This window comes from Fusarium oxysporum, chromosome 9 (genome assembly GCF_000149955.1).
Source record: "Fusarium oxysporum f. sp. lycopersici 4287 chromosome 9, whole genome shotgun sequence".
NCBI classification, from domain to species: domain Eukaryota; kingdom Fungi; phylum Ascomycota; class Sordariomycetes; order Hypocreales; family Nectriaceae; genus Fusarium; species Fusarium oxysporum.
The window spans coordinates 776833-801740 of NC_030994.1; the positions used below are offsets into that span (position 1 = coordinate 776833).

Consider the following 24908-nt stretch of genomic DNA (forward strand, 5'->3'; position numbering starts at 1 on the left):
CCCCCGTATCGGAACCCTCCACCTAACAAAGTTGGGGTCTCAACCGAAGGAACAATTCGGCGACAATCAAAAATATGGTGTAATTGAGGGGGAGTTATCCACTGAGAGAGAAGTGAAATAGGGCATGCCATACGATATTTTACAAGGGCTTTTTGTGTTTTGGTCTTAGCATAACTCAATTCTACTACTACACCAATCATCACAATGCCGAACCCTATCAAGGAGGACATCCATACTGTGGATGAGGAGTCATTTCCTTACATTTTTGAACAGAATGCTACTGTTCCTCTCAAGGCGGGCGATGGTCTAGTGAGACTTAATGTCTATCGACCTAAGGGTGTTGGCAAGGTTCCTGTTCTCGTCACATATGGCCCTTATGGAAAGGACATTTGGTATCAAGAGTGAGTTCTATTTTCTCTGCTCAGAAAATATCCACTAACATTGTTGCAGCTTCCATCCTAAGTCCTTCAGTGAGGTGAATCCTCAGCACAAGTCCCAGCACTCAGCATGGGAAACTCCAGACCCAGGCTTCTGGACCAAGCACGGCTATGCCGTTGTCCGTGCTGATGAGCGAGGTCTCGGCCAATCAACTGGCAAACTTGACACCATGTCAAGAGGCACCAGTGAGGCCTTCTTCGACGTGGTTGAGTGGGCCGCTGAGCAACCTTGGTCATCTGGCAAAGTCGGTCTTCTTGGTATTAGCTACTATGCCGGAAGTCAATGGCGAGTTGCTGCCCGCAAGCCAAAGGGTCTGAGTGCCATTGTCCCCTGGGAGGGTATGTCAGATTATTACCGTGATCGGTGCCGACACGGCGGTATCTTGTCAAATGCTTTTATCAAATTTTGGTGGAACCGCCAAGTAATCACGAATCAGTACGGTCGACCTGGTCGAAATGCTAGGAACTGGGGTCCTGATACTATCGAGGGTGATCTACCCGAAGAAGAACTTGAGGCCAACAGACAAGATCAGACTATCGATAATCAAGTCAACCGCTTCCGAGATGAAGCCTACTACGCTTCCAAGGAGTACGACATGGGCGATATCGAAGTCCCTCTCCTATCAGTAGGCAACTGGGGCGGTATTCTTCTCCATCTCCGAGGCAACATCGAAGGATACATCCACGCTGGTTCAAAGTTCAAGTATCTTCGCCTCATCACCGGTCGCCATGATCTTCCCTTCTACTACGAGGAAGAGGTCGAAATTCAACGAAGTTTCCTCGATGCCTTCCTCAAGGGTGAGGACCGCGTTGGCTGGTCCCAAGAAGGCAAGGTCGCTCCAGTGAGCCTTGTTCTTCGAAAAGGCAACGTTGGCTTCAACGACGCCGAGAAGGAGAAGGCTTATCCCCGAAGGGAAGAGAGCGAATGGCCTATTGCCCGGACTCAGTATAAGAAGCTCTTCCTTACACCCGAGCAAGGTCTAAGCTGGGATGAGCCCAAGACAGAGCGTAGGAAGATTACTTACAAGGCTCTCGGAACACTGGAGAAGCCTGAGGTGGTCCAGTTTTCAACTCCTGCTTTTGAGGCTGAGACAGAGATCACGGGCCACGTTGTCGCCCATCTCAATGTCTCAGTCTCCCCTGACCCTTCCGGCCCTACACCCAGTGACATTGATCTGTTTGTCACACTCCGTCACTTCGATCGTTCAGGACAAGAGGTCTTTTACACTGGCACGGCAGGTGATCCCGTCCCCCTAACGAAGGGCTGGCTTCGCGTGTCGCTGCGCAAGGTTGACCGAGAACACCCTAAGCACCGCGAGTGGCTTCCTCACAGAAATTACACCAGCAAGGATGTTCAGTCTGTGATACAAGGCGAGGTCTACGCCGTTGATATCGAGGTTTGGCCTACCAACGTTGTCGTGGACAAGGGTGGCAAATTGGTGTTTGAGGTGTCGTCCGGTGATACTCAGGGGTCAGGTATCTTCTTGCACAACGACCCAGTTGATAGGTAAGCATAAATATTTGAGATTTTGGTTCTCATTGCTAATTGGTTTTTTAGATCACCTGAGGTCTTCCAAGGTTCGAACCATATCCACTTTGGACCTCGCCAACAAAACTATATTACTCTTCCCGTGATCCCCAACTAGGTATTTAAATAGCATATAGACAGCATAATAGACTGTTTGTTCTCGTCTTCAAATACATCAACTGTGGGACAGCGCAAAAGTCCAAATACATTTCTCCACAGCACGACACAGTATTACATATACAGCATGGCCGCTTATACACCACTATATAAAACTAGTACCCATCGAATATTAAGCTCGTCCAAACACTGGTATACCCTCCATTGACTACTACACAAAACACTAGAGCATATAGACAGCCACCATAGCAGCCGCCGCAGCCATTCCACCAATGCTTCCCTTCTTATTGATACTAGCTCCAGACACAGGGACCTGAGCCGTAGGGGTAGAAGCGGCGCCCGAACCAGTAGGCGTAGCAGCTCCACTGCCTCCCTTGGTGTTTGATACAACCGTCAAAGGCTTCTCAGTGCACGAAGTAGTGGGGAGAGCCGAACGGGTGACGATATCAGGGGTCGTTACGGCCGAGGGACATGAGCTGCAGGTAATTGTTGTAGATGCAGAGTCGGCGGCGTGGACTCCTGATAGGACTGCATAGGCTGTTAGTTAAAGTATATGTATGCCTGTTCAAATGGATTATTTACCTGCAAGAGCAGCGATGATAGTAAACTTCATGGTTGCGTTTATGAATGAGTGAAAGTCAAAGAATGAATACTGGGCTTAGACAATCTGACAACGAACAACTCAGCGGGGAATCCAAGCAAATAAAACACAAAAATGTTTAATAAAAACAGGAATGTCTTTACACATCCAACCTTTGTTAATTTAATGCCGACTTCCCAACGTCTTTGTTGGCAATGACTATCGATTCCACGGACCAAACTCATCCCGAAGACTTTCGGCTGCTCGGAGAGATTACCAATTCCCCTGATCAACACCAATTTCTCAAAGCTCAAACTAAGACACAGTATCCAAGCGCAACATCTACACTACCAACATACTACACTCTTAGACTAAACAAACGCGATGTTGACCGGATGGTGAATATTCCGAGCCATGTCTCACTAAATCCTAAACTATAACTCAATTCTCTCTAGCTCACGGAACCAAAGCCTTCCGAGATCTAAACGTCCCATAATTAGAAAACAACGCACAAATGATATTCAACGCTAGTTTCGAACTATTATTTACGGATTCAAGAGTTGCCGAGCCAAGTCCCTGGCGATCATCGAAACGTGCCCGATTTGGTAATCTGTTTGAACTACCTGGGAACCATGACGTCTTGATTCGGCATTTGGAGGCTTGTTTTGTTTGCAGTGGATGTTTCTTAGGGCTGAAATTTGGGCGGTGCGATACCTTTGGGTTCGGCTTTCGTTAGCTGGTTTGAGGGGAGATTGGCTGTCGGGAAGATCGGAGCGGAATGGTGAGAAGCCGAGTGGCATTTCTGGGGATATTCAGGCTGTGTCAGTGAATTGAGATTGAGTGATCGGAGACAAATATGTAATTTGGAGTCGAGACATCATGAGGGCGTTAGCGCGATAGGGACAGATGTTGAGTGCGGCGTGTGTAAGTATATCTAACATGCACTCCTGATTCCTGATAATCAATTGCACATATCATCACGGACTGAATCATCTCATACTTCCATTGAAGCACTCTCAACCTTTACTTGATTCTCTTCAGAAAAGTCTCCGTCTCTTTGTTCACAATGTTCTTCTCTACTGCCCTTCCTCTATTGGCCGTTGGCCTAGCTTCCGCTGCTCCTGTCATCGAGAAGCGTGCTTCCGGACTCAACGACGGAGTCATTCTCAACTACGCTCTTACTCTTGAGCATCTTGAAGATAACTTCTATCGTCAAGGTCTTTCCAACTTTACTGAGCAAGACTTTGCGGATGCTGGTTACGACTCTACCTTTTACAACAACATCAAGAAGGTCTCCTCTGATGAGACTGCTCATGTCGACTTTATCACCAAGGCTCTCAAGGGTACGCTTGATACACAATACACAAAGTGACTGGTTGTACTAACATACTTAGCTGCTGGTGTCACACCCGTTCAGGAGTGCACGTACTCCTTCGGCGTTACAGATGTCAAGTCCTTCCTCGCAACCGCCTCCGTCCTCGAGGGCGTTGGCGTCTCAGCTTATCTCGGCGCCGCAGCCGACATCATGAGCAAGACGTACCTCACCGCGGCCGGATCCATCCTCACCGTCGAGGCCCGTCACTCATCCTACATCCGGGGTGCGCTCAAGCAAGTCCCCTTTGCCCAGCCCTTCGATGCTCCTCTGAGCTACAACGAGGTGTACTCTCTTGCCTCGGGCTTCATCACGGGTTGTCCCAAGGAGAACCCTGCTCTTCCTGTCAAGGCCTTCCCTGCTTTGGCTGTTGCTGCTTCGGGTAGTGCGATCAATACTGGTGATACTGTTACTCTTCAGACACCTGGGTATACCCTCGAGGGCGCTAAGGGCCAGAGTGTCTATGCTGCCTTCATCGCTGTTACCGGTCCTACGTTTGTTGAGGCCAAGGCTGTTGATGGTGGTTTCTCTGTTGAGATTCCCGAGGGCTTTGCTGGACAGACTTATGTTGTCCTTACTGGCTGCAAGGATGTCGTCTCTGATGACACCGTCGCTGCTGGACCTGCCATCATTGAGGTGAGTTGATACAATTAACAGCGAAGTAATCACAAGTAACTAACCTCTATGCAGATCTCCAGCTAAGTCTGTTATGCTCCAATGGTACTCTTGAAGTTTGATATGGTCTGCAGAGGAATGATAATGGCTCGTGCTAGAAATAGCAACCTAATAAGGACGATTCTACATGTATATAATTAATTGCGTCGCTGAAGGAATTTGAGTACACGTCTTGGCACAAAATTTTCAATCAATTAGCCTCTTATTTATTGCACGCTGTATATCAGGAGTTCTTTTAACAATCTGACCTGAACCAAATCTCCTCATGCTGCCGCTGTCGCAAGAGTCCTCGGCCATGATCCAAAAGTAAACTGACTGTTACACATATTCGTCAACTCCCAAGTCTCAGCCTTGAGCTCACCATAAACACCCTCATCCTCCTCATCACCAATGGCACCCGCCACAAACAGCGCTGACATGAAGTGATCATCCGTAGCATGAGCGTCTCTATAAAGAGGGTGCTTCATCAACCTCGTCATCGCGCGTCTCAATCTCGGTCCGCTATTGTTCTTGATAACATCCTCAACAGCCTGTCTAAACTCCAGAGCCCAAGCCTCGGGTGGCTTCTCTTGCGCAAAGTTATCGGAGTAGTATAAAATGGGCGCCCAGATATTGCGATATAGGTTATGTACTGCACCGCCAGAGCCGATTATGAGATAATTTTCTTTTCGAAGAGGGCGGAGAGTCTCGCCGACGCGCATGTGGTAGTGAGGATCGAAGCGCGCGTTCATGGAGATGAGTGTTGTTGGTGGGCAGCCGTTGGGAAACATGCGGATGAGGATGAGATATGTATCGTGGATCCAATCGAAATCGGTATTTCCGGAAACGTTGAAGCCGGCGTCTTTGAGGAGGGAGATGCATCGTTCCCCGGTCTCGAGATCGGGGTTGAGTTCGTAGTCGACGTATTTTGATGGGTGGACGTATGCGACGGGTGATTTGCCTGGTTTGGGGTTCATGGCGACTTGCATGCGATCGCCTTCAGCGTCCCAATGAGCGCCCTATCAATGCCAATTAGTCAATTGATTACTGTCGGAGTAGGTGGATGACATACCATCATGATAACACCCTTAATATTGTTGGCCAAGGCTTGGTCACCAGCCTTCTTCCAGTAATCGGCAGCCTCGGAGTCTTCTCCCAGCATCATGGTCGAGCCATGGGAGAAGAAGTGAACCGGTGATAGATTGGCTTTCATGATGTCAGTAATTTTGTCTAGAACCGATCAAAAGAACATACCCATTCTGGGACAAGTGTCAGTTATCTATATATTTATTGAAGCTGCCATAAATTAATTGCCGAGATTACAAGTATAGGGTGATTAAATCTCCATCGGGATGTGGAGGAGTTCCCTACCCCCCAATTTTCGTATCCCCCTCAAATCACGACCCTTCCAATACAACACCAAACCATCCCGGATCTAGCATCGCTTCCCCCGAACGTAGCCGCCCCCGCAAAATGAAACCTTAGATTCCCCCCGCGGATTCTTTGTCATGTCCGAGCCGAAGGGAAAAAACAACACGATTTCCCCCTGCTCCTCACGCTCTCTCTCTTCCTCCTCCACGTCCCGATTGCCCATCTCGCTCTCCACTTGCACGACGAGTCTCACTCTCTCACTATGTCGACGACTCAACCTGGCATGTTCCAGTGCGGTTCATGCAAGAAGAATTATAAGCGTCTTGATCATCTAGCGCGTCACGTGCGATCCCGTATGTTTGCATCTTCCATCATTGACTTGACTCATTGTTGCTTACTTGTGCTAGATACACAGACCAAACCCTACAAGTGCCATGTTTGTCCAAAGGCCTTTACAAGACCGTTAGTCTAACGCCGCGTGTTACCGTGCCTTCACTTACTAACTGTGCTGTGTGAAGCGACCTTCTGAAGAGACATGTTGCTGGTCATGGCTCGCAGGCTGGGGATAGTTCTGTAGCTGAACAACCGCGTTACATGCCAGGTAGAGTCGGTAAGGCTTGCAAGGCATGTTCTACCAATCACCTACGTTGCAGTGATGAGAAACCCTGTCGTCGATGTCAAGAGAAAGGTATTGAGTGCAAGTGGAACGACTCCATGGAGCTGGACTCGGACTTTCCGTCTGAGGAGCAGCAGCAGGATGAGGCTATCTTCTCCCAAGATGATGGCTCATCGTCCATGGCTGCGTTCCCTGATCATAATAGTATTGGGTCAACGTCGGCGTCGTCTGTCATGGAGCAGCCCTCACTGGACATGCTCACGCCGCAAACATCACATAGCCTCTTCCAGAATCTTGGTAAGTTTCTAAGGCACCGCATCCAAGTATGAGGCTTACGGTGGCTAGACCCCTCTATGAACGCCAACATTGATCCTCTCTTCTTCCCTCTCCCCGATCTCAACCTTCTATCAGGAGGATGGGCTAATCCCAACGCCAACGATGTCGACATGTACACATATAATGAACTCGATGACATTGACCTCCGGTTCCTCGACTCATACAACACAAGCATCCCTTTCGAAGTCAGAAGCATACAGCCTACACCTCGAGGGGCTCAAACACCACGCGCCGCATCGCATACCGACCCCGGTGAACCCGCTGCGATGTGTACTGAGGCCTTTCAGAACTCTCACTGGAAGTTTCGACCCAACGCCAAAGACCATGCTGGCGCTGAGGAGCATAACCTCTCCCTTCCCGCTACAGACTCTGCTTACCCTTCGCCTGAGTCTGGTGTCGCCTTGGATTCAAACACAAGAGTCACTTCAGCCAAGCTAGAAGGGCCAGCTCGCGACAGGATACTCATGATGGTCGTCAATAGTTGTCGTTCAGATCATTTATCAAAAGCCGTGGCGTCCTTTCCCTCTGCCGAGCTGTTGGACACATTACTTCAGTACTACCTCACTTCTCCTGTCACGCATGCCACATCATTCATCCACGCCGCCTCTTTTAACCCCAACCAGAAGAGACCGGAGCTAGTCGCTGCCATGGCGGCGTGTGGAGCCGTCTTGACTTCTGATCCTGCCTTGTCAAAGCTTGGCTATGCTATACAAGAGTGCTTGAGGATAGCTGTCGCAAAACATGTAAGTCCGTTTAAACCTCAATGCAAGCTGCAGACTGACCTATGGCTAGTGGGAACAAGATAACACTCTCGTCCGTGATCTTCAGCTCACCCAAGCCTTCGTCATCACCCTCGAGATGGGTATATGGAGCGGTCTTCCCCGCAAAGTCGAGATCGCAGAGAGCTTCTTCAACCCCGTACTGACCATGATGCGCCGCGATGGAAAGTTCAAGCGATCAGTGTACTCCCAGAGCAAGACCATGCAATCTCCAGGTCTAGTCTCTCGGGAAGACTGGCTTCAATGGGTAGAGGATGAGTCCTTCAAGAGGCTTGCTTTCAGGATGCTATCTCATGATGCCAACACTTCCACCGCGCTGCTGGTTAGCCCTTCAGTGTCGTATGCCGAGGTCCTTCTGCCTTTCCCAGAACACGCGGACTTGTGGACTGCTGCGTCGCCGGAACAGTGGAACTCGCTCAAGGCTTCGCGCCAACAAAGTGAACCGCTTTTTGTTGCAGATGTCATCGATGACCCTGATATTCTCAACAACCATACTGACTCTGTTGACTCATATGTCGCGATTCTGGCGGTCCTCTCTTGTACATGGACTATGTGCTGGGAATATCTCCAGCTCTCATCCCTCCAACGTTCACGACCCCGACGCTGGAATACTCTAGTCACAGAGATGCGGAAAGACGAACTACTCAAGCTGCTTGGACACCTGAAACTCAGTCTATCCGTCGACTCTTCGGCAGACCCCGAGATCCAAATGCGCCTGGAACTCGCCCTTCTCCATCTCCAGATGCCTTTCGAAGACATCCAGATATTTGCAGGCATGGAAGGTCCCGAACGAGCACGCGCAGTCTATCCCACCGTCCGCGACTGGGTAAAAAGCGAAGCAGCCCGCCATACAATCTTCCACGCTGCTCAAATAATGCACATCGCCAAACACTCACCCCGCGGTTCAATGCGCGGCCCGATGGCCATAATCCTGTACCACGCGAGTCTCGCATTCTGGGTGTATGGTCTATTATCCGACCAGTCCAGCCTTTCCCGAGCACTTGGTCAGAATGTTTACTTAGAGGAAGCAGATAGTATAGCGTTGCAAAGATTCAAAGGTTTTGGGCAAGGTCAGCCTTGTATACGGTGGAGAACGGAGATTCAGGGGGAGGGGGAGGTTGTGATTAGTGTGCCGCTTTCTCAGCCTGATAAGGTCATGGAGGCGGTTATGGGGATTGTGAGGAGTAATTTTGCGGGGATGCCGGTGCCGCATCTTACAGAGAAGTTGGTGCAGCTTATGGCGGAGTTGGAGAACTCGGCAAAGAGGAAGTTGGATGCTTGATACCCGGGTCTGATGGTTAATATGTATTAATATCGTGTCTGAAGGCCAGGACGGATAATGCTACGCAGATGCTGCCTTTCTCCTCTTACTTGACATGATGTCTTTGAAGTGCTGGAGTGCAAGGTAGTAGACCTTCAGATTGAATTTGTTGGTAGAAACTTGTGAGACATTACTTGTTTGACTGAAATGGGGTCCAATAGTACGGCTGGGCGGCACTCCGAGCAATACTTTGTTACACAGTCACGCTACACGTAACGGGCTTGGACTTTGTTGACATTCACATCTCAGCTCTGTATTCACCAGAATATAGGGAACAAATGGTTGGTAATTTACTTTATTTGTTTGATTGTGTTTCCGCCTGAATCCTACCCTCAAAGTCCATGAGTTCGCTTACTGGGGAGGGACTAATCACTGTTAGCAGATATCTAAAACCTGAACATTATTAAGACTCACCGTAGACAAGAGTGCCGTTGTCGTTGCCAATGCACTCAGCGAGGTTGACGTTAGCCTCAACAGGATCTCCGTCAACGGGGTTGAGGAGAGCGCGGAGGACAGGAACGTTGTCATCGCCCTCAAGTTCGAAGGTGATGTCGGAAGCAGAGCCAGAGAAGCCTTGAAGTCATTGTTAGTAGGTCAAACATATACTTTGAATGCTCGTTGACTTACCCTCGCCACCCCAGTAGAAAGCACCGTCGTTGTTGCCGATGTAGTAGTCGAGATCAAGACGAGACTCTTGAGGTTCACCATCAGCATCGTTGCACTGAGCGACGAGGATGTGACCGTCCTCAAGCTCGATGTCAGAAGAGCTCTCGTGGAAGTTGACCATTTTGGTTGATTTGAATGTGAATGAAGCAAAGAAGTGTGATTTGAAGTTGTGGATGCAGAAGTCAAGTCAAAGAGTTGAGGACTATATATATCATTGACAGTGATTCACGAGAGGCCTCGCGCATGCACCTCCGCACAAAAGCCAAGACCCTCCAAGACCGAGTGAACCGCGAGAAAACGATTTTGAAGCTGCCACGACTGCAATGCACATGCAATGCAGAGTAAGAGTCCACTTCTTACAAGGACCCCTGAATATCCATCTCCATCCAAAAGCGCGCGGTTGACGAGACCCCACTAAGGCGCATACACGGCTCGGCACGACGAGTATTGGATAACAGATACTTTTGACTAAGGAGGCCTCTTTCTAAAGGAATCTCCCAGTGATGAAACATGTTTCACAACGTTATAGGACTTTTGCTGGTGGTGGTGGTGAGCTTACTCTGCTGTAGGGAGGAGTTGTTAGGGGGGCTGTGCGGTGAGCAGAGAGGGTCTTGGCGGTGGGACGCAATCCAATTATCGATAAACCCTTGGCATCAAGAAAGTCTTGGCTTGAGGGGCTCCGATTACCGTGGACCGGGTAGGTACTTGTGTATGACAATAAATATGAGACCACTTTTAAGTTGACAATATTACGAGATGGCAAATAGACACGAGAGCTCGGGTGGGTCTGGATGGAGATATTATTTCGGTCAATTTGTGATAAGATAACCACAGAGTACTCACTCATTCCATCATGACGACTAAAGGCAAACCATCTGGCAACATAACCTAGTAACCCTGCCATCGAAGAACCTGTTCTGCTGTAGCAATCCTCATACGCTTTCCAAACATCCAGAGAGGAACAGTCAACAACGAGAAAAGACCCATCAGCAGTCCGAAAATACCAAATGGCTCAGCTGCTCCCTTCTGGTGAACCCAGTCAGCCACGAAGAAGGTCCATGCAAAGGCGATGATGGAACGGAGAATGGTGACCATGGTGAAGCAATCGGCTGCCAACGAGTGATAAGAGTCGATCAACTACGAAGGATTAGTATAAATGACGAGGTTGATGATGGTTTGGAGACTTACGTAGTTGAATCCAACAGATGGAACTTGCATCAGACCAAAAGTGAGCATTCCATATCCGACTTGAAGTCCAACCCAGGCATGACCACCAGGGTTCTTGGCACAGAATCCAAACACCAACAAACCTCCAGTAGCGATGAAGAGAGGGAAGAAGAGAGTCGGCAATCGGTCCTCAGATTCAGCGACACCATTTCGTGTCTTGCTGGCCTTCTTGACAAGTCTGCCATCAGCAAGCATGAAAGTGTAGATATATCCAATGACACCGCCGATGACAGCACCAATGTTGATAAGACCAGCGTTAGCCTTCCAGAGATAAGGTGGGCTCGCCATGAGTTGGGGTCCGATTGTAGAAATTGTGACGATACCGCCGACGAGGCCAGCGTAGTGAAGCATCACCACCCAAGTACCAGGAAAAGCAAGAGTCTTCCACGGCTGGATGAATTGCCTCAGAAGACTTCCTCGAGGCTTGATGAAGCCCAAAGACTGAACATAGGTGAAAGGGGAGTAAGAAGTTTGCTGTTCACCCACGCTGACAGACTGCTTATCCTCGACGTGTTCATTATTGCCAAACTGAGCATTCTTCTCAGCCTCGGGGTTTGTGACGCCTTCGACTGGTGCACTTCGCGTATACAGGGTCTCGGGGACGAAGAAGATGACGCCGACGAGGCAAGCGGCTGATAGAGCGAGACAGACCCAGAAGATCATCTTCCAGCCTTGCTCGAACACGATGTAACCTCCGGAGATACCACCTGCGAGGGGTCCGACGACAAGCATGATGGTGTAGACGGCCTAGTCACGGTATGTCAGCAATCGGCGGTCGGTCTTGGTGTTAGAAGGGTTGAATACCATGGCTCGTCCACGTTGGTGAATAGGAAACATATCTCCAATAAGCGCAGGAGCAACTGTATCTGCTGCAGCACCTCCAATGCCTTGGAAAGCACGAGCCGCGAGAAGAGAGTCATATGAAGTCGCAAGTGCACACCAAAGCGTGCTGAATGTGAGGAGCGTCGTAGCGAGAATGAGAACTGGCCGTCGTCCCATCCAGTTGGACATGGGAACCCACCAGATGTTGGCCGCACCGAGGAAGAGGATATGGATCTGCATTCCATCAGCATACGCTCCAAGCGGTACTGGAGTGGTAAAAACTTACAGCAATCAAGATAGAGAGCTGAGAGAGAGACCTCGGATCCTTCGGAAAGATCATAGGCCATAGCTGAAACGCAGGTGCGATAATACCACTCGTGTAATTCGCGGTAAAAGCATAAAGCGACGCGACGCTCAGTGCAGCGATTTTATGCCACCTCGGAAAATTGAGAGGATCTCGAGGATCATCCGTAGCATGTATGCTAATAACCGCATGGCTCGCGTCTTCCTGCTCCCCTTTTCACCGTTAGTCTCGCTTTTTTCACGCGTCGGGAGAAAATCTCACGATGAATCTGGACTGTGCCAGGAGGCGTTGCAGCCTCGACTTCATGCGAAGACAACGCAAAGGCTTCCTTGAAAGAGACCATCTTGAGTGTTGCAGCTAGGGGTGATGTTTTTGCAATTTTGTATCGTAGGCCATGGTCAATTAAGTACTCCTCGATGCCCCCCTCTCTCCTCACACTCTCTCCTCCACGTTACCCCGGATTACCCCATGGGCTGTAAAGTTTGTAACCGAGATGCAATCTAGATCACTGGGGTATTTGCCGCACGAACCAACCAGATAGATCAGATACTTTGGTGGCGTTACAGACTTGACTTGTTCTGGGAGTGTCAGTTGGCGATGGGGTCGGGTTGTCCTCCACTTTCCCGGTGGTCCTCTCGGGACGTGGGATAGTTACAAATCAATATCAATGAGAGGGAATCGCGTATTTGGACTCACATGCCAGTAATTGACCAGCTTTAAACCCTTGAATAAACCTTGAATCGAATACTAAAGTAAGGTTGGACGATATGACTTGTGTATATGACTCGACAACCAGGGTTCTTGTGGTCTGGTCTGTGTCTCTGGCTGTTATGGCGCATCAGGAAAAGGGTTCCTTGATTTGCCACAGTTGCTGAATGCCAGCGTAGATACTTCTCTCATCACGTACAAATATGTAGAAAAGACGGGCGAGGTAACCAAAGATACGTGACGCAGCCGATACTCATCTGAGAGACGGGGGTCGAACGTCAGCGATGACTTTGCAGACAGCCCCTAGAGTATTGATATTTACGAGCCCAATGTCACATTTCTGCCAAGGGTACGCCAGATGATGATTGCTATGCGAGACTCCCCGTGTTTGGTGTCGCAACACCTGCCTGCTGCATGTTCCTGTATATTTTGAACCGGCCTTGCCAACTCATCTTTTGTGCAGCCACAGAAGGTCTGGTCGACGGGATCGCTAGCGTTAAGCTGCCGGCTGGGGAATGAAGCGCCTTAGACATGGTGATATGAGGAAAGGAGTATTGGTATTGTATATCCTTCGTATCTTGAGGTCAAGGTAGATAGTGCAACGCCCTGTGCATCTGGCGTTTTAACTGGGTGTTGTCCCAGGCTTTCTAAATTCTGTAGTGATTCATGGCCAGAGTAGCGGGCTGCCAGGTATTGAGTTCGCCAATAGCTGTTGGCCAATCTCCCTTCATAGGCGTTTGCCGTGAAAAACCCCATGCTATTGTTTCAACCTATCCTTTGCTTCCTCCTCACCCAAACCTCTTTATCGGTCGATAATTTCTCTCTCTCGTTTATATCGGTGGATTCCGTTTCTTTTATATCCCTGATTTCGACCTCCCAGGTCTTGAGTCTGTAACTGCCTCGATCTGACATGCCTGTGAACAAATCAAAGGACCAGCCGTGATTTGGACACAGCACTCCAGCACTAAGTACAACGCCAAAGTCTTCAATGTCGAACGGTGTCCCTTTTGAAAGAGGGTATTGGCTATGCGGGCATGACTAGGCAGACACCCTGATTAGCCCCTGCAAACACTTTTCTTGTGGACATTTGCTCACATGGTCGATTGCATGAAATTTGCCTTTGTATTGAAACACAAGCACCTGATCAGCAAGTGATTCCCATGAGGAATCATCGCCAACATGAACTTCTTTTGACGAGGATACATCCTCCTGCGGTATGTGAAAGGCTTTGCAGCCTGGTATTGATTTTGCGTTACACAAGCGGTGTTTTGCCAAGTTGCCTGCATCATCGTCTACATCAGGAAATGACGATGTACGGCCCACAAACGTCCATTGAGCTCCTTGCCGGGAAAATGGGTTGAAGAAATTCATTTTTATAGAGATACTTTGTCGCTCAGCGATTTTGCTCCGAGTCAGAAGTCGAAAAATTGCTCTTATCATGGCGCGGAGCAAATTCCTCTAGAACATGTGACATGTCACGTGGACGGAATACATCTATCAACGGAACAGACAGTCTGCAAATACTGTCTAATGACTGAAATACCGATACGATAGTAACGTTCATACGGAGCTCTATCATAGATATTAGTGTAATCTCGTCTTTATCCCAACTGACGCCCAAGCATATGGAAAGAGTGAGAAAGCTCTTCATCGTCAAGAAAGATCTGCCGCGACTGCACTATCTCCCAGACCGCTCCATCCAAGGTATTCTCACATAAACCATTCCCGGCTTCTTCCAACTCCTCTTCAGATTCTTCGATAAATGTAACTGTCACTTTTGTATCAAGAAGCTCTTGTATCTGTCTCCCAGCGAGCAGCCTCCTGATCATCGGCATAAGCTCCTTGTGCATACTGCCACTCCAAAGCAAAAGAATATTCATCAGCGTCGCAGCTGTTCCAGAACATGTGTCTTCTGTCGTCGAGCAATGAATTCGAGCTGGGATGTGTCGTAGGAAGTAACATCTAGAGCCTTCGTCGCCCTGGACAATCCTGGACTGGATGGCTTCGAAACGCGAATAGTGTGGGGAGGAAGGATTGATGTATCGCATGAAAAGGTCTTGAAGATCGGTTTCTGCCAGGATATCATATAGATACAAGGCGCAGCCAAGTGTGAGACAATATGCTTCGCGGTCGTGAATCCAATCAGTACTTGTCCCCATTGGATCAGCCGCTAGGGCTTGTTTCAGAACACTCTTTGCGAATCTCAAGCGAATCAGCTCGGGTGACATAGCGAAAAAATCAAAGTTAGGTTGAAAGACGTGTGGTGATACCAAAAACTCCAGGACTGTGTAGTGAGCAAGAGACACGTAGAGATCCTCGCCGTCAGTTGCCTCTGTGGCCTGTAATCCAGGAGATTCTTCTAACCAGCTATCGAAGATATCTCCAGGAACATATCGAACTGTTATGAGACAGCTGCATATCTCCTTTAAATATTCAAGGTCAATAACGGACTTTTGACCTCTGGTTTCTGAACCGAAATGCTCATATGTGACTGCTGACAGAAGCAAATTCGCATTCACACCAACGTGATAAACCCAAGCAGCCTGCGAATGGCCAATGATCCAAGTGAGAATACAACGAACTAGCGGTCTATCTTCTTCAGGGATTGCTTCGAAGATTCTGACGTAAGTTACACTCAAATCTTTAGGTAGGTTGGAAAGGAGTTGCTGGAGTTTCGACTGGTCGCGAAGTCGCTCTATAGCTTGAATTTGACAGTCAGCCCATCGAAACCTTGTAACTTTAAGTTAGCACAGTTAGAAGAAAGGTAATTCTTTAATCGTCTCCTAGTGAAAGGGAGTTCTCACATTCCTTGGGCCATGGAAGCCAGAACTTCCTCAATTTCGTTGAATCGCACGTGCCATCTCTTCAGTCGATTACTAGATCTGAGTCTGGAGTGCACAAATCTTCGAATATCAGCATCGACCATTGGGTTCGACATTGATATGCTTGTTGATATCTGAGTCAATGATTGTTCTATGTCGAAGTATTGCCGGCTTGTCGCTAATATCCTGATCTTTTCAAAACGCTTATCGACTGTTATTGTCTGAATCAGCAACAAAAGATCTTCTCGTGGAGTACTCTCGTCAAGCGCATCGATGATGATATACAAGACGTCAAGTTTGTTCACCACAATTTCTAATATTTCTTCCAATTCTGTGGTGGTAGGTTCGCAGCCATGGTCGTGAAGTCGTTTTAACTCAGATGGTATCCAGCTAATTTGTCGACATACATGGCCAATGATCCAGCTCAGGAATGGCACCGTTTCGTCCTGATTGTGAGAGTAATGGCAGTAGTAGTAGCTGCAAACACTACCATTGGCTGGCTTGCATAGCATTTCCAGTTCTTCGATGACATATGATGCCAGAACTGTTTTTCCTGAACCAGGGAGCCCATGTATCCAAATGAGTCTAGTTTCAGAGGTCAGTGACAACCAAGCCTTCCACTGGGAAGAATTGGTGACCCATGCAGTCGTCAAAGGCTCATGTTTGTTGAATGCTATGTTGTGAAGAGATGATGGGTTTGTTCGCTCAAGCCATCGGATGATCTCCCGAATTTCGGACTCTTTGAGTATGTCAGTTTATTCCAGGCATCAATCGAGATCACCGACCTGACATGGTGCCTTGTAGCCTTTCGATCCCCATCCTGATTTCTTTCAGTTCCCGGCTGGACAAACTCCGTTAGCCTCGACTTCCTAACGGTCCTTGCAGACTAACCTCATGTCACCAGACATGGCTAACAGTAAAGTAGCCTTATGGTGTGATATCTCGGCCAGCAGCTTTCTGACTTTCGATTGCTTCAGAGGCCATGCGAGGTCAGCTAACGCTATCTTATGCCGCTTGTCTGTCTGATATTGGTCCATGGTTGGTGGGAGAAGAGCCTCGAGTGAAGCAAGACAGCTGTGGCAAGACTTGATAGGTCCATTTTTTTCATGAAGATTTGGCACGAGGCTCGTCGCACTTGATTCGCCAATACTGTCGATGATGGCTCTTAGCGACGTAGCCTCGCCCAATATCATCTGGATGTCTTTTGGTGCATCTTCAACAGCCTCGATATAGTGCTTGCATGTGCGAATGATGCGGTCGACGAGGCCGATGAAGGCCAGGACGCTGGCCCCGATAGATAATGGATCAGCCATGGAAACTGCCCAATACTTATTTGTTGTAAACACAAAACAGCATATTATTTGGTGACTTTGGCAGAAACCTAGCCCGTACTCACCTCTGATCAATCGCCGTGATCTTGAGTAGAGGGGTAGCTGAATGGGCTGCATATGAAACACGTGGCGCTGTCAGATTAGGTCGATTAGCTAGCTGTAGGGCTGAGTTTGATGTCAGATGCAATAAAAGCCGATTTCTTGGGTGACTTCGGCTCAAGGAATATAATGAATTCCGGTATGTTCCCTTTTGGACTACTGTATCTGTGATTGTGACGGCCTTGATGTGGCAGCCCAACTTGTTTGGAGAAGACGTCGTCGTTATGGCTTAGACTCTCTGCCAGCGATGCTTCTTAAATACAAGAGAGGATAACTTTTTATCAACAGCTCGTATTCTTCTACCCTAAAATCTCCCAAATTGGATACTAATTCCATCTATCTAACAACACAACAATCCCCAAGCCAGCTAGTTTTTACCAAAATGAGCTCTAGAAAGCATATACGGGAACACGCCATTACGTTAAAACATCTCGCCAAAACGTATAACAAATGTCCTCCTTGCATATCCATCCTTAGTCCCTCATTTCCTCCTTCTACTTCTTCTCAGTGGTCTTCTTGGTTCGAATGATCGGTCCATTGTGCTGAGTTCCGTGGACCTCAGGTCCATTACCAGAAAGCCATAACATCGCCATCGGGCTGTTCCATGTGTCGCCGCTCGTATCAGGCATGACCCAGTCGGTGCCACTCTCAATCTCGATAACATTTCCATTGTGTTGGTCACCGTATCCAATCTTGGTCGAGTTGTTGTAGACTAAGGGGTTCGTCTGTCGTGGATTCTTAGTGGATAGCTTTGCAGCCATCTCAGCATCGACCTCGATTACTCTTCCATTTCTCTGATTAATACCAGAAGCTGCGAACGCATTGTTGTAATTCACGCTGTTGGGCTCAGGCTTGCGCTCGTTGTGCTTCATGGGCTTGGATGTGGAGGAATCGTTCCGGTCTGGAGTAGAAGCATTACCGTGGGCAGAAGGTGGCTGGTTCGAAAAGACATTTGCAGTCATGCTGGAGGCTAGGAGCGAGCTGATGAAATGGTTGTAAGAATGAACATCTGGTGCAGGGCCTGGAGTGTTCGGGTTGTAGGCGAAGACTGTGTATTCGCCCTGAATCAACGGAGCCGAAAAGTTTGTGAAAGGAGACTCGGGAGCCGGAGGGTTCGGCGACTTCTTCTCGGCCATGACTTGTATGTCGGTCTGTATTTGATACAAGGCTTTGGATTGTATCTGCTCAATGGCCAAAGACAGGTTGCTCTTCTGCCTCTCGAGTCTTACAAAGATATCAACAAGATCTTGTTCTCTATACAAGAAGCCCCAGGTGCGAAGGACTCTGCTTTTGCGGAGTAAAGAATTTAAGCAGTTGTTGTTGATGATAAAAAGAAGAGCATCAGTCTGTGTCCCAATCTCGGGGGTCTGAAGAAGGGGGTTCTCAGAGATACTGGTAGAAAGACTCTGAAGTTCTTGGAGCTGCTCGTGGTACCGTTTCAGCGTCGACGCTCCCCCTTTTATCTTTCTCATGACATCTATCAGTGAAAAACATGCGACACCAAGCTGGCTCGCCGACGCCGCGACCCCAAGAATCTCTGCCATGATAGCCTCAACTTCGAAGGCGAGGCCGTCGCGACAAAGAGCGGTGAAGATGGTAAAGAGCCGTGAATAGCTACATCGACGACGATATCGTCTTCGGGTGGTGTGTCAGAATGCAGGAGAAATTATGGTTGTGCTAACGTGGCATAGAAATCAACCGCAGATTATGAAAATTGTGAAAAGGTGCGACCGGAAAAGAAGGCCAAGATGTGAGTATGGCATCAAGGTTTAGGCATCATTGTGAAAATAGATTGTGAAAAAGTGTGAAAGATTGACAGCAGAGCCTCATGTGTCAGACTGCGGTGAAACCTAAGGCACTTCGAGGGGGCGAAGCAGAGTAACACGGCAGAACAAGGCTATCGATATAGAAGATTTGATACGATGATCATGAGGCGGTCTGGGACTACAAGTAGAGATTCATGGGAGAGATGAGAGATCTTGGGTATGTTGGTGAAGTCGAGACTTGCACTTTAAGGAGGTGGCGTCGTATCGAGTATTGATTTTCGTCTCAGGAGGATAGAATGACGCTTTCAAGTGTATGTCAAGTCTTGTTGAGTAAAGAGAGAAGTTCTTGAAGTGTTTGGGTGCTCATAAACTTTCCCTGGCGATGAACCCCCAAGTTCCAGCTTCGATTGGAATCAGTATTGCGAATGAAAGTTGACTATCGTAATCAGCCGGTGACTTGCTTCTTACACGTCGAAGCTATGTTAAATGGTACCTAGTCCCTGGCTCTAGTTAGTTCAGTAATTTTATTAAGCCCAAGAAGAGAGACCAAAATATCTTGGTATGAAAGAAGGAGTCGAAGGAAGGCAATTTTTGGGGGCCTGTCTGGAAGGGGGGCCTTGACCACGTAAGGAACTCCACGTCAATGATTATCGGAGGTGGACTGAACTTCTTCGAATTCAGCTTTCAAATCAAGGAAGTACCTAAGACAGAAACATTGCCTGATCAAGCTGATAGTGTTGGTTCAGTTTGCTACGCCACTGTTGGTAGACAACCTGTATGACGTGACAGGTGTGGATGGATCGCTTGAAAGCTCGACTCTATAGTTTGTAGAGAGGTCCGAGAAATTATAGCATACTCTTGGATGCTCACAAGAGATCTAAACCATTTGGCAATATGTCGTTGGTAGATGTTGTGATGAGTTTGTGAAGCTGGGGAACGAAGCAAGGCATCTAACCAAGACCCGCAGTCGCTATATTACATACATATTCACCTGCACGCCCTTAATTACATGACCCAACAATACAGATGTATGAACAAGTCACAGGTCACCTATCAATATCTCATCAATATTCCTCGAATGTAAAGATATGGTAATCGGCATGATGCTTACGACCTCCAGTACCGCATCTTAACGATATTTGTTCGAAAGCTACTACTATATACATGTAGTAACACTTAACACGATACTATACTACACAATGAACTATTTCGAGTCTTTGGCAGATTTTCATATGTCACGATCTGGTCAGTGCTGTCATTGTTTTTGGAGAGTTTGGAGGTTTTGAGGCCCCCAACATGCGGACAGGGGTGACTGCGCATGAATAGGAGAGGGTGTTAAGCCCTCCCAAATCACGGGTCAGCTGCCGCACACCCTTTTTTCCTCTTGGAAACTCCATTCGTCCGCAGTGTTACCATACGATCCAACCAGTTTCCCAGCAAGGCAGCCCGTACTTCATCATGGTGGGGATGGCTTCCAAGGACGACAATGCGCATGTTTTGGTGTGTCCGACCAATATGAACAGCAACTGCGACCTCAAAGGCTCAACTACCAACAATGACGCCACCCATTTTGGTCCCGGAAATCAGATCAATGGAAACGTAACAAACATCACGAACAACAACAATACCATCTACCAGTATCAATGTCCGGACCCCACAGCCCATTTGCCCAAGCAAGCACCATCCCAGCCTGCTGGGTGTCCTCGGCGGCGGTGTCGACGTAATGAGAAGTTGTTAATCGCACTCCTCGAGTACCTTGGGTCGCCCTTGCAACGGAAGAGAAAGTAAACCCGGCGGTGTCTTGGAATGATTCTATAGGTGAGTTCTTAAATAGATTCCTAACTTGGCCTTTTGATGGGGGGTGGGGGTGAGATATGAGCGATTAAATCATCGGGTTATCTAACCCCGAGTCCGCCTGGGTGTTTCTGCTTCTCAAAGAGGAGACGTTCCCCGAATCTTTCCTTAGTGAGTCCTGATGTGGATGCCGTTGCTGATGAGAGGTCAGGCTCTTTGCTACACGCCCCAAATATGGATGATGTAGCTGTGGAACTTTCAGGCTGCTAAATCGTTGGTTATTCGTGCCGACCCGTTATCGTCTGTTACGGTCCGTGCTTCCCAGGAGAGCAAATGAGTGTGTGTTGGGAGAGACAGGTGTCAGGGAATACCCCGCAACGAGTACGAAGAATTGAATACGATCGGGATCAACATATCAACCAGCTCGTCGATATGAGAGCGCGTGGGTCGACTACGAAGTTTGGTGAGGATTCTTGGGAGAGTTGTTAATAAGTGATAAAAGTTATTGTCTTTGTCTTTGATGGTCGATGGGTTGTCTTTACTTCACAGTACATATCTGAATCTCCGCCTAAGTATTTACATCAAGCATGTCTTACCAAGACACCCTCTTGGCTGTAAATGTGTGTAAGAGCTGAAAGATCCATTGGTCAGATCTCATTTTTGAGGCCAGTAGAAACTGCATATGTTGTTCAGCCACTCCATATTGATCTTTCAGCTGAGCCTTTTGGGCTTTCGATTATGGCATGCAAGTCATAGACTTCCTACTGTATCTTTGACAGATGTGGAACTTGGTCTCTATACCTACCCCTGAGTGTTTCTTGGGAGAGATCTGAGACGATCTGAGTCAATTAGATCTCTCTTCCCCCTTTGTACGATTCGTGCTCCTCAATCGGGCGCATGATTGTCCGAGCGCTGTCCGATGTCTGATCTGTGTTCTCGGCCAGTCCGACCTGGCAATAGGCCGGCTGTAGCTGGGCTATGGTCGGAAGTAAGGGAGTTTACTAACCGAGGTATGAGTTTCTTTATCTTGATCCGTGATTCTCTTTCTCATCCCATGCAGCATCGTCATTATCAAGTGTTTCCGCTAACTAAATGTCAAGCATATTTCTATTAATCAAAAATATCCCCTTTCTTGCTGGACTTCATACAGTTTGTGGTTTTTAATTCTTTTCTTCCATTGTTTTTAGTGATGAATTTGCTATTGGTTGATTTGGCAAGGGTGTAAAGAGGAGGTTGGTCAGTAAGTAGAGGGTTAACGTTGTGCACGATAATCGCTCGTCAAGAAACGCAAACCTATCATTTTTTCCACACTATATATATTCATCTTCGCAACGCTCAAATTCTGATCATATTGATGCCCCATTGTGAACCATCTGTCAATATGGCAAGCCTCTCAGAAGCAGAACAAGAGGGGCCGGAAGCCATGGAGGCTAAGATAGAAGACGACGAACAGGATACACTTCCCAAGTATTTGAAGTGCAATTATCTCGATGCAGTCGTTGGCAAGGAGATTCATAAATACTGGGGAAACCGAGTTCTCGAGCACACAACTTCGAATGGCCAAGTACTAGCTCTCAAAGTCAGCAGTCCAAATGGCATTGACCGCTCGCAAGCCGATATGATGCACCATGCCGCAACACATGGTGTATTAGCTCCCGAGGTTCGCGGAGTCTACGATGTCATCACTAAACGCCCCATTGCACGTGTTATGGTCAGCGAGCGTGTACCCGGCGTGCCGCTCGTGGACGTCTGGCAGGCTATGTCTGAGGATGAGCAGAGGTCTATCAAGGGGCAGCTTCGAGGCCAAATACAGCATATGAGAACGCTTTTACATCCATACATTGGCCGGATCAACAGGCAACCGACACGCAACATATATAACACCACGTTTATCAGGCACTGTGGTCCATTCGAGGATGAGGAAGCTTTTGATAATTGGTGTCTCGATCGACTTTCCGGTGGAACTATTCAACATTGGAGATGGAAGAAGGTTCTAGAACGGCAACGACGCAAATCTACTGGACGTTTCGTTCTAACTCATGGTGACTTATCACCGCGCAATATCATGGTTGACGGAAGCACTATCACAGGGATCATCGACTGGGAGTTGAGCGGTTTCTATCCTGAGTATGTGGAGTATGCCTTTGCTATAGGTATTGGCCCAGGGATGGAAGAATGGTGGATTCCTGTTTTGAAGGAGGTACTGGAGCCGTGCTGTTCAGAAATGGTGAAGTTCACGGGGCTTATCGAGGAGAGAATGAGCTCTTACTAGACTGTGAACCACAGCCCCTGGTGAAATACCAATGCCAATGGTACTAATAATGAGCAATGATAAGAATTTCACAAATACTAATTAAATGGCCTTACTCTTTTGGCTTTTGGGCCCAGACAACCTTCTGCCAATAATAAGGATGCATGTTTCCCTGCCTCAGCTCCCTTCTCAGCATCGATATGTACACCTCAACCTCCTCTTTCGTCCAGCCCTCCACTGTGTTGGCCATGAACAACACATAACCCTCGATATCCTGCTCAAGAGTAGCTTGTGCATACTTGCCAATTTCTTTCATCTTCGGATCCTTCGGCCAACCCCCGATAGGCACCTGTTCAGTTCACTATATCAGTATATGAAAGTGGCCACTGGAAGAGAGTCACTTACCTTGAAATCCCGTTCCACAAGATTAACAAACCCGGCCTTCTCCATAGCAGATCTCTGCACTCCGTCCTCAACGATTGTGAACGAACGGCCGATCTTCTTCCCGCCTTCAACAAAGAACTTTCCCCACTGGTGCATAGCACTCTTCTCGGTGATAGTCCCGTCGTCACAGTCCATTCTTGAGAGAGCTTCGTGGCTTTCAATATAACCACCCGGCTTGAGACATCTATATGCTTCTTTGAAGAGCTGGTCCCAGTCGACGATGCTGCCGACCAGCCAACGAAAGTGGATGTAGTCTTGCGAGTTAGGAGCGAACGTCCACTCTTGAGTGCAGTCTTCAATATCGCTACCGAAGTGTTAGATTCGCTTATGGGCGTGAGTAGGCTTCTTACAATCGCAGGTTAGGAGGTATCCAGCCCGGTTGGATTGGCGAAACGTCAGTACCTATAACCTGTGCGTCTGGGAAGCTATCCGCAAAATCTCTGTTGAAAACAGTTAATTTCAACCACTTAGTCGTTTGATTATAAACACCTACATAGCCCATACACCTAAATTAGAGTATAATGTCAGCGTGAGTTCAACCAGAGTACAACTTTGGCGCGGTCTGGGTATAGCCTGAGCTCACTTGAGTAGCGACTGGCTCCGACCGCAACCAGTCCAACTGGCTCTCCGAAACTCACCTGTCCCTGTACCGATATCAATAGCATTCTATGAAAGTCAGCAGGTCACTCCACGGCTACCGGCAGCAATGAACCTTGATGTCTTTGGGAATAGGCGCAAGATACAGCGCACCGTCCAAAACCAGCGTCAAAACATGATGACTGCACGTATCAGCACTCATCTCCAATCTGTGTTCGGTACACTTACTTGATGTCCATCGACTCATTCTGCTTCTCATCATTGGTCCCCCTATTCTCATTAATCCCGCACCATAGAGTCTTCGGACAACATACCAATACTGGGCATTCCCAATATCATGATGGTAAGTTCTCCCATTGATATTCCTATAGTGCAGAATACTTGACGTGATGGACGCCGTCGACTCGGCAGTATCATCTCCCAGAGCAGAATCCGTATCACCCAACTCCTAGATTATCATTAGTGGCATGATCCTGACCAACGTCGTGTCATACGAACCTCAGCTACCTCAGCCCAATGCTCAGGAGGAAGAAGACCAGAAACATCGGTGACAGCCTGAGCTGGTTGAGAATTATTTTCTTCTGCCATCCTTGCACGGTTCGTTCGTTATCTAGGAAGAGAGTAGAGTGTCACTTCACAGTTGCGTTGTTTATCTCTATTTGTGTACTGAACCAACTCATTCAACTCATCATGCCACGCTTTGCATACCAGATGTGGTTTTAACACCCGAATTAGTACGGCACAGCAGAATTGCCCAGGGGCCAGTCCTATCGGATCGTTTGACAAAGTTGCATTGCATGATAAATGGAGAATAGTATCCCTACATGTGTCTGTTGGTTTGGCGAACCAATAACATGCTGGTTTCAAAGCTCTCAACCTATCCCATACAGTCAAACGTAAGTCCCGTGAGCGATTTTGAGACTGATGTCTGCGGCTGAGCCATTGACGGATATTCAGTAAAGACTT

The 24908-nt window shown here is 48.0% G+C and overlaps 12 protein-coding genes across 13 annotated transcripts; 4 read left to right on the plus strand and 8 right to left on the minus strand.

Moving 5' to 3' along the window:
- Positions 1–168: 168 nt before the first annotated feature.
- On the plus strand, positions 169–2083 carry FOXG_09137 (uncharacterized protein; the record flags this gene model as incomplete). Its single annotated transcript, XM_018388174.1, has 3 exons — positions 169–401; positions 451–1944; positions 1996–2083. Exons 1-3 carry the CDS (start codon positions 205–207, stop codon positions 2081–2083), a joined length of 1779 nt encoding a protein of 592 aa, XP_018246195.1. The 5' UTR covers positions 169–204.
- Positions 2084–2174: 91 nt separating this feature from the next.
- On the minus strand, positions 2175–2828 carry FOXG_09138 (uncharacterized protein). Its single transcript, XM_018388175.1, has 2 exons — positions 2665–2828; positions 2175–2610 (listed from the first exon to the last, which is right to left on the minus strand). The coding sequence occupies exons 1-2, from the start codon at positions 2693–2695 to the stop codon at positions 2306–2308; spliced, it is 336 nt and encodes a 111-aa protein (XP_018246196.1). The 5' UTR covers positions 2696–2828; the 3' UTR covers positions 2175–2305.
- Positions 2829–3562: 734 nt separating this feature from the next.
- On the plus strand, positions 3563–4957 carry FOXG_09139 (uncharacterized protein). Its single transcript, XM_018388176.1, has 3 exons — positions 3563–4005; positions 4057–4670; positions 4725–4957. The coding sequence occupies exons 1-3, from the start codon at positions 3729–3731 to the stop codon at positions 4734–4736; spliced, it is 903 nt and encodes a 300-aa protein (XP_018246197.1). The 5' UTR covers positions 3563–3728; the 3' UTR covers positions 4737–4957.
- Positions 4213–6077, minus strand: FOXG_09140 (uncharacterized protein). Of its 2 annotated transcripts, XM_018388178.1 has the most exons (4): positions 5943–6077; positions 5761–5894; positions 4715–5707; positions 4213–4656 (listed from the first exon to the last, which is right to left on the minus strand). In XM_018388178.1, the coding sequence occupies exons 1-3, from the start codon at positions 5944–5946 to the stop codon at positions 4973–4975; spliced, it is 873 nt and encodes a 290-aa protein (XP_018246199.1). In that variant the 5' UTR covers positions 5947–6077; the 3' UTR covers positions 4213–4656; positions 4715–4972. The 2 variants fall into 2 exon arrangements, with proteins under 2 accessions (XP_018246199.1, XP_018246198.1); XM_018388177.1 differs by having other exon boundaries at positions 5761–6077.
- Positions 6078–6232: 155 nt separating this feature from the next.
- Positions 6233–9238, plus strand: FOXG_09141 (uncharacterized protein). The gene is made up of 5 exons (XM_018388179.1): positions 6233–6412; positions 6467–6521; positions 6578–6972; positions 7021–7754; positions 7804–9238. Exons 1-5 carry the CDS (start codon positions 6322–6324, stop codon positions 9070–9072), a joined length of 2544 nt encoding a protein of 847 aa, XP_018246200.1. The 5' UTR covers positions 6233–6321; the 3' UTR covers positions 9073–9238.
- A 91-nt stretch (positions 9239–9329) lies between these two features.
- FOXG_09142 (uncharacterized protein) lies at positions 9330–10399 on the minus strand. Its single transcript, XM_018388180.1, has 3 exons — positions 9739–10399; positions 9526–9684; positions 9330–9476 (listed from the first exon to the last, which is right to left on the minus strand). Exons 1-3 carry the CDS (start codon positions 9896–9898, stop codon positions 9463–9465), a joined length of 333 nt encoding a protein of 110 aa, XP_018246201.1. The 5' UTR covers positions 9899–10399; the 3' UTR covers positions 9330–9462.
- A 30-nt stretch (positions 10400–10429) lies between these two features.
- On the minus strand, positions 10430–12615 carry FOXG_09143 (uncharacterized protein). The gene is made up of 5 exons (XM_018388181.1): positions 12392–12615; positions 12113–12342; positions 11809–12060; positions 10966–11751; positions 10430–10914 (listed from the first exon to the last, which is right to left on the minus strand). Exons 1-5 carry the CDS (start codon positions 12471–12473, stop codon positions 10666–10668), a joined length of 1599 nt encoding a protein of 532 aa, XP_018246202.1. The 5' UTR covers positions 12474–12615; the 3' UTR covers positions 10430–10665.
- A 596-nt stretch (positions 12616–13211) lies between these two features.
- FOXG_20000 (MERGED: hypothetical protein) lies at positions 13212–14243 on the minus strand. Its single transcript, XM_018400263.1, has 2 exons — positions 13934–14243; positions 13212–13876 (listed from the first exon to the last, which is right to left on the minus strand). Exons 1-2 carry the CDS (start codon positions 14207–14209, stop codon positions 13604–13606), a joined length of 549 nt encoding a protein of 182 aa, XP_018246203.1. The 5' UTR covers positions 14210–14243; the 3' UTR covers positions 13212–13603.
- A 130-nt stretch (positions 14244–14373) lies between these two features.
- Positions 14374–16855, minus strand: FOXG_09146 (uncharacterized protein; the record flags this gene model as incomplete). Its single annotated transcript, XM_018388182.1, has 4 exons — positions 14374–15568; positions 15643–16399; positions 16446–16501; positions 16552–16855. Coding segments are annotated over 4 exons (2246 nt in total), but the record flags the coding sequence as incomplete, so codon positions are not given.
- A 371-nt stretch (positions 16856–17226) lies between these two features.
- FOXG_09147 (uncharacterized protein) lies at positions 17227–19503 on the minus strand. Its single transcript, XM_018388183.1, has one exon. It carries the CDS (start codon positions 18632–18634, stop codon positions 17585–17587), a length of 1050 nt encoding a protein of 349 aa, XP_018246205.1. The 5' UTR covers positions 18635–19503; the 3' UTR covers positions 17227–17584.
- A 2091-nt stretch (positions 19504–21594) lies between these two features.
- Positions 21595–23076, plus strand: FOXG_09148 (uncharacterized protein). Its single transcript, XM_018388184.1, has 2 exons — positions 21595–21660; positions 21751–23076. Exon 2 carries the CDS (start codon positions 22005–22007, stop codon positions 22920–22922), a length of 918 nt encoding a protein of 305 aa, XP_018246206.1. The 5' UTR covers positions 21595–21660; positions 21751–22004; the 3' UTR covers positions 22923–23076.
- On the minus strand, positions 23010–24530 carry FOXG_09149 (uncharacterized protein; the record flags this gene model as incomplete). Its single annotated transcript, XM_018388185.1, has 9 exons — positions 23010–23250; positions 23307–23649; positions 23696–23785; positions 23839–23851; positions 23984–24011; positions 24058–24124; positions 24171–24212; positions 24257–24390; positions 24441–24530. The coding sequence occupies 9 exons, from the start codon at positions 24528–24530 to the stop codon at positions 23014–23016; spliced, it is 1044 nt and encodes a 347-aa protein (XP_018246207.1). The 3' UTR covers positions 23010–23013.
- Positions 24531–24908: the final 378 nt, after the last annotated feature.

What these genes read in the sequence shown, in the direction of transcription:
- FOXG_09138 (XM_018388175.1), bottom strand. Translation starts at nt 2,695, where the DNA reads ATGAAGTTTACTATCATCGCTGCTCTTGCAG. An exon ending in TATCATCGCTGCTCTTGCAG is followed by an intron (nt 2,611 to 2,664) that starts GTAAATAATCCA and finishes CAGCCTATGCAG; the next exon opens with TCCTATCAGGAGTCCACGCC.
- FOXG_09139 (XM_018388176.1), top strand. Translation starts at nt 3,729, where the DNA reads ATGTTCTTCTCTACTGCCCTTCCTCTATTGGCCGTTGGCCTAGCTTCC. An exon ending in TATCACCAAGGCTCTCAAGG is followed by an intron (nt 4,006 to 4,056) that starts GTACGCTTGATA and finishes TAACATACTTAG; the next exon opens with CTGCTGGTGTCACACCCGTT.
- FOXG_09140 (XM_018388177.1), bottom strand. Translation starts at nt 5,901, where the DNA reads ATGAAAGCCAATCTATCACCGGTTCACTTCTTCTCCCATGGCTCGACC. An exon ending in TTAAGGGTGTTATCATGATG is followed by an intron (nt 5,708 to 5,760) that starts GTATGTCATCCA and finishes TGGCATTGATAG; the next exon opens with GGCGCTCATTGGGACGCTGA.
- FOXG_09141 (XM_018388179.1), top strand. Translation starts at nt 6,322, where the DNA reads ATGTCGACGACTCAACCTGGCATGTTCCAGTGCGGTTCATGCAAGAAG. An exon ending in AGCGCGTCACGTGCGATCCC is followed by an intron (nt 6,413 to 6,466) that starts GTATGTTTGCAT and finishes TACTTGTGCTAG; the next exon opens with ATACACAGACCAAACCCTAC. An exon ending in TAGCCTCTTCCAGAATCTTG is followed by an intron (nt 6,973 to 7,020) that starts GTAAGTTTCTAA and finishes TACGGTGGCTAG; the next exon opens with ACCCCTCTATGAACGCCAAC.
- FOXG_09142 (XM_018388180.1), bottom strand. Translation starts at nt 9,898, where the DNA reads ATGGTCAACTTCCACGAGAGCTCTTCTGACATCGAGCTTGAGGACGGT. An exon ending in TTTCTACTGGGGTGGCGAGG is followed by an intron (nt 9,685 to 9,738) that starts GTAAGTCAACGA and finishes AATGACTTCAAG; the next exon opens with GCTTCTCTGGCTCTGCTTCC.
- FOXG_09143 (XM_018388181.1), bottom strand. Translation starts at nt 12,473, where the DNA reads ATGGTCTCTTTCAAGGAAGCCTTTGCGTTGTCTTCGCATGAAGTCGAG. An exon ending in TGGCACAGTCCAGATTCATC is followed by an intron (nt 12,343 to 12,391) that starts GTGAGATTTTCT and finishes AACGGTGAAAAG; the next exon opens with GGGAGCAGGAAGACGCGAGC. An exon ending in ACCAACGTGGACGAGCCATG is followed by an intron (nt 11,752 to 11,808) that starts GTATTCAACCCT and finishes TACCGTGACTAG; the next exon opens with GCCGTCTACACCATCATGCT.
- FOXG_20000 (XM_018400263.1), bottom strand. Translation starts at nt 14,209, where the DNA reads ATGAATTTCTTCAACCCATTTTCCCGGCAAGGAGCTCAATGGACGTTT. An exon ending in AATTTCATGCAATCGACCAT is followed by an intron (nt 13,877 to 13,933) that starts GTGAGCAAATGT and finishes GTGTCTGCCTAG; the next exon opens with TCATGCCCGCATAGCCAATA.
- FOXG_09147 (XM_018388183.1), bottom strand. Translation starts at nt 18,634, where the DNA reads ATGGCAGAGATTCTTGGGGTCGCGGCGTCGGCGAGCCAGCTTGGTGTC.
- FOXG_09148 (XM_018388184.1), top strand. Translation starts at nt 22,005, where the DNA reads ATGCCCCATTGTGAACCATCTGTCAATATGGCAAGCCTCTCAGAAGCA.